At 38.0% G+C, this 5825-nt stretch overlaps 1 protein-coding gene across 1 annotated transcript; it reads right to left on the bottom strand.

Annotated features, from left to right (window-relative positions):
• Nucleotides 1–1774: 1774 nt before the first annotated feature.
• LOC125473129 lies at nucleotides 1775–5122 on the bottom strand. Its single transcript, XM_048575529.1, has 3 exons — nucleotides 4550–5122; nucleotides 3561–3728; nucleotides 1775–3466 (listed from the first exon to the last, which is right to left on the bottom strand). The coding sequence occupies exons 1-3, from the start codon at nucleotides 5120–5122 to the stop codon at nucleotides 1775–1777; spliced, it is 2433 nt and encodes an 810-aa protein (XP_048431486.1).
• Nucleotides 5123–5825: the final 703 nt, after the last annotated feature.

Here is a 5825-nt window from a genome sequence, read left to right as displayed (position 1 = left end):
GAGATTGATGGTGCACTAGATTTAGGGTTTTTGTTGGGTTCTTGAAACTCGACCTCTGTTACGTTCGAATTTCAAATCTTTTATTGAATTGAATTTGAATATTCTGTTGAATTAAATTGAATTTGAATATATGTATGTCATGTGATAGTTTATGACTTGTATATATTTGAATCTTCTGTTTCAGATTTGGATATTTTTAATTACATTATGTTTGGTTGATTAGTGGAAAGTTTCTGTAAATCCATCTAATGTAATTGGATGATGTTTGGTTGATGAGAAAATTTAATTCAATAGTCTTTACTATAGACTTTTATACAGAATCCAAATAACTTGTTTTAAAAAAAAAAAAAAAATGGAATTTGGACCCATAGACTCGACTCGAACCGGCCCGTTTCAAACGAGCCGGGTTAGGTTGGGTTCTCAATCTTAGAATTCATATACCTGGCCCAGCCCGCCCCGTTGCATTTTAAAACGGGCCAAGTCCTATTCCTCCAAATTTGGGCCTGGCCCGGCCTGTGCCCATCCCTAGCAACATGGCGTGCTTGTAAATATTTTCTTCGTCAATCCCGTGCCTTGGCATGTGCTTGGACTTGAATGTAGGCTTTGCATGACAATTGGGCCTTATGACTTGATTGGATTAGAGTGTGACATTTTTGGGCCCCAACAATTGGTAACTAATTTACTTATGATATTATTCATGCAGGTTTTGAATTATTAATCATCGTGATTGAAACTATTTACATGTCCTGATGCTTGGCCACCATTAGGATATTTAGAAAAGTAATTTGATGCAATTTTGGCAGAAGGTTGTCCCTAAAATTGATTGAGACTTCTTGTGGTTAATATGTGTAGCTTCACTTAGGATGAACACCACGTCTTAAGGGTTGCATGGTTTTTCAAAAGGTTTTCACAAAGCTTAATGAGTCTTGCATGTTTAGATTCGATCTAGATACAACAGATGGGTTGCATGTTTGATATACATTCTAAGTTGAGGGTCCAAGTAGAGCATACTTTAGGAAAACCTAACCTTCAAAATATACATGCGTAATTCATAAGTAAGTGAACGAACTGCATAGGACTGTTTTTCTTTACTTTGATAATTTATTTAACTATTTTTATTAAATTCGTTTTTGTTATTATAAGTCATAAAATTAACCTTTTTCGGTTTTACATAAATTATTCATTCAATCCCTATGAAGAACGACGTTATTAGAGTTGACTATACTACGATTACCTTATACTCTTGCAAGTATTTTTAAGTGTTTTTATCCCTTCTTTTGCAAATGAGAAAAATACTATCAAACCGGACATGGACACATTCTCAAATCAACGGAAAGAAAATAGCCATATTCACAATGCCCATGAAAGTATGTGTAAACTATCCATATCCATAATCCTCATTAAAAAAATGGATAAAAACGTAACTAAATTGATCTCCTGGAAAATGGGTACATCGTACAACGAAAAACTAATGATACAATGGCGTTCAAAAAAAAAAACTAATGATACAATTATTCATAACAAAGAAAAACTAATCTGACTTAAACTACCGATCGTTGATGGAGAAAGAGAAACACGTTACATGAGCCAACTAAACTATGCCCATATCTGCCATTGTTGATGGCATTTAAATTTGCTGAACTTTGATCTTAGTGGGAAAGCATGTATATTAGAAGTTGGAATCAAGATCCTTTCTATAATTAAAAACCCTCTAACTAATAATTAAACTTGGTAGGAAGTCTTAATGTTTTAGGACATTAAAGTATGTGAGTATTCATACTATTACATGGCTTGAAGGGTGTTCCAATTTGATAAGTTCTTGAAAATCTTTCTCCATCTCTTTTACTTCCCCCAGGCCCAGCAGACTACTGATGCAAAACCCTAATCCACCCAAACAAACAGTTACTTGCCCTCTAAGCTTCTGACGATCCTCTATTAATCCAGTCATGGTGGCAATTTTGTCGGATAATTCATTGGAATTTTGAAGAAAAGAATCTACAAGGCATTCAGTCTCTTCCTTCTCTGAATCCGAAACCCTAGAACCATTTTCTCTTGCTGATAATGTTCCCGACTCAATGTCATGTGTGCCATGGACTGCAAGAGACTTATTGGAAGCCAGCTCTTGGAGGCATTGCAGAGAATTTCCAATTTTTTTCTTGAAAATCTCCAAATCTTTCTCGATGCCCTTCATGGGTTTTCGGAGTTCTTCCAAATCAAGTTCGGAGCGCTGTAACACGAATGAGAGAGATTCTATTATGTTGGACATGATAATGGAAAGATTCCCCATGTTAGATAAAGATCTCAGGAGCTTGCCATAACAGGCACCATTGAAAGGGATGAACCAGAAATTAGGCTCCAGCTGAGCTTCTTCAATGAACTTCTCTAACTTGTTTACGTGGGATTTCAACTTGTTCTGCTTCTGTCTCAACTTTGGACCCACTGAAGCAATTTCATTGTCGAAAAGAACTAAATCTTTGATACATTCTTGAAGGGATCCCAGCCCAAGTGAAAGTTCGAGTTTTGCCAGAGTTGCTGCTCTTGCAGGGGATGTGAGAATCTCTACGGTGATGAAACAGATCAATCCAATGACAACCTCTGTGATTCTAGCGATCGCAAAATCGAGTGGAGGGCCATAATGTCTCCTGCCGAGTATTAGTAGTGCCCCTACAGCTGCTGATATTCCTCCAGCTTGGCCATACATCCTGCTGTGCCTCAGAAAACTTGTCAAAACTAACCAAGGTAGAAGAGGTAAGAAACTCAAGTCCTTAACTTTCTTCAATATGAAGCAACACAAGATCCCATAGATTGACCCCATTGCCGTAGATTGCGCTCGAGCATTTGTGAGAGTGAATGTTGCTTGTCTTCCCCTGACAAAACTTAGTGCAATTGTGAGTCCTGCCCAATATGCCTCTCTCTTGTTAAACAGGAAACCCAGCTGCACTGCAAGGCCTAATGAAAGTGAACACTTAACTGCAAATCGTAGACTTGTTTTGCTTGGTATAATGTACAAAAGTCTACAGCTCCATTTGGTACAATAATTGCTTTGATTTTGTGAACCGCTTGAGCTTTCGATGCCAGAGCACTCATGCTTGCATTCTTCAACAGCCTCGGTATTTTCTTGGAGAATTTTCAGACAACCAATGAAAAAGAAGGCCAATAAATCCTCATGAGAAATGGTTTCAAGGGACCAGAAGGCCTCATCCAAAGATCTTTCCGTTTTCTTTTTTATGTAGAAAGGTGTAAAGTGCTCAAGTTGCTCAAGCTTGTCATGTATTCGCTTTTTCATGTCGAGTAAAGCGTCCGTTTGCAGTTTCTTAATCATGGCAACAGGAAAGGAAGGGCATGAAGTTGCAGCCATTGCAATCCCTCTTAAGGGTATTTCAACTTCCTGCAATTTTTCTTGAACAGAGAAGCGACTACGGTTGAGGATATTTCTGATTGTTGGTCTCTCCCACAGTAAGGCTTCCTGTCCAAAAGGAAACCACATTGGTTAAAATCACAATGTAAGCAGCGAAAACCCGAGCAGAGGATCCAAACTCTTGTTCAGAAGGTAGTTTTACCTGTTTATGTTCGATACTTCGAAGGAGCTTTTCTCCTGCTTCAGCCAAGGGCTTGGCCTGTAAAATAAAGTCAAGTGCAGCAGAGCTGTCTTGAGACAAGATTGCGTCTAAGTACAAGTCAAACCTTTTCGTAGCAATCTCGGCATATTTTTGGCACATTTGTCTCACCTGTAAATGTTACAAGCATTGCCGTTAGGCTCATCGTGACATGCTCGGGATTTTGGGGGGTTACAAGAAATAAACAACTTGAAGGTAATATATCGCTCAATTTGCGTATTTATTCTTTGCAAACATCATATACCGATTTCAAGTAGAAATTTTAGTAAAACTAATGTTGAAATCTCGAATTTGAACGGCGTAAGTTGCTAGAAAAAGAATGGAATTACTTGGTGGATGTGAAGTTGAAGATGAAGCCATGAATGAATATAGAATAGATTGATTTTCAGGCAGTTCAAAGAATATTAGGATATATTCCTCCACTGACCCTTCTTTTTTGGGTGTTTTTTCAATTTTTTTTTTAAATTAAAATAGAGGATTAGGCGATCTTTTGTTTTTTGAGGAAAATATTATTTTTACTTAAACTTCTCAATTTTTAACTAAATTTTAACTCAGTTCATTTAGAAGTTTTGTTAAAAGTTTGAATCTTATCATTTTCTTACCTCATGAATGCCTTTTATAACCAAAACAAGAAAACAAAAAAAACCGAAAGATTATAAGGACCACTTGAGTTGAATCATTGTGAACTTTTAAGAATACGAGATTCTAAACTACTCTAATATACGACAAAGGAGTTTCGAACTTACATGCAAGGACGCACTGGCCTAATCTACGTGAAGTTTGAACTGTGAAAACTTTGTCGACAAAAAAACTGTGAAAACTTTGCACTCATCGTTTACCAGAATTTTAGGATCCATACAAAATGATGCTGAAATATGGAAGACAAACAACAAATGTTATAAATGTATACATATAGTTAGATGTATAAATACCTCGTCGTAGGCAAGGTAGGGAGACAACACAGCCGCCAGAGATGCCTTCTGATAGAAAAACAAGTTGGGAAACAACATAGCCCCAACACATGCCGAGGCTCCAAGCATAGTACTCAACGACACCTGAATCGGGTGCATAAGTACCAACTCATCAGCTTCTGCACAATGAATGGCAGTGCCTACATACACAATCACAATCTGCCCAAACGCAATCCTCTTTGACATCAAGTTGGTTGCTCCCGGCAATGCCACAACAAAAGCGCACAAAGCCACTGCAAGGGATGATACAAAGTAACTGAAGTGCGCCGGCCTTATTAGCCGGAGGCTCAGGATTGAAAGGATCAACACCTGAATACAAGCGTAAAGCGCATGCCAGAAGCCTCTCAGTGCCTCCCCCAGCGTCGCTTCTGAGACGATGAGGATTGTAGTGAGGTAAGAGTATGCAGGGTAGGCTACTAAACGCCTGAGAGGCTGTGGACCATAGAGGGTGGTGATGTAGACTATGGTGCAGGCTAAGATGGTTCGAAACGCTGCTCGTAGCGTCAGGCACCAAACGGCATAGGTCCAGCCCATCCTGGTGGCCGGAACCATTATGCAAAGTGTTGCGAGCCTCCAAGTTCCAAGGGCCAGCTACTAACAAGGCTAAGGTGGTGGGTTCATAGGAAGAGTTTTAATTCTTCGAACTTAAAAATACTAATTGTTTGAGCTATTTTTTTTATTTTTAATTGTTATAACCTACTCGATACATACACATTGCTGCACTTGTTACACTGGCTGCACTTTATTTTCATACTTGGCATGCTTACCACGTGGAATCACTCCTATTCCCAAAAGTCAGCAGCCATTTACTATTTTTCACATTTTTCATCTCCCTTGTTGGTGTTAGTTCTTTTATTTTTTCTTTGCCGCCGCACCAGCTTGCAACCTCATTCGTCCTTCAATCATTATGGCTCTTCGAAATTTAAAATTTTCAAACACAAATACCTCTTTAACTCGCCCATCCAAAACGAAAACTAATTGTGTTGGGTGAGTCGGAATAACAAATTGTTCAATCGGTGATGAGTAACAATGCTTGGAGAAGGAAACAATTTTGATGAAGAATCATATTTGTTTGACTTTTTTAGTTATTTTTATTTTCGATAGAACATAGTTGGATTTCTAATACAAAAAGAGTTGGATTTCAAATAAAAAAAGATTTGGATTTGTTAAGTGAGGTTAAGTGGATGGCCAATTGCCAAACTTGTTTACAAAAAATATACAAAATTGGTTATACTAA

Source organism: the organism of the source record quoted next, unplaced genomic scaffold, assembly GCF_019419815.1.
Source record: "Pyrus x bretschneideri cultivar Hongxiangsu unplaced genomic scaffold, Pyrus_bretschneideri_v1 Contig11, whole genome shotgun sequence".
Lineage (NCBI taxonomy): Eukaryota > Viridiplantae > Streptophyta > Magnoliopsida > Rosales > Rosaceae > Pyrus > Pyrus x bretschneideri.
This window is presented reverse-complemented; position numbering and strand designations above follow the sequence as displayed.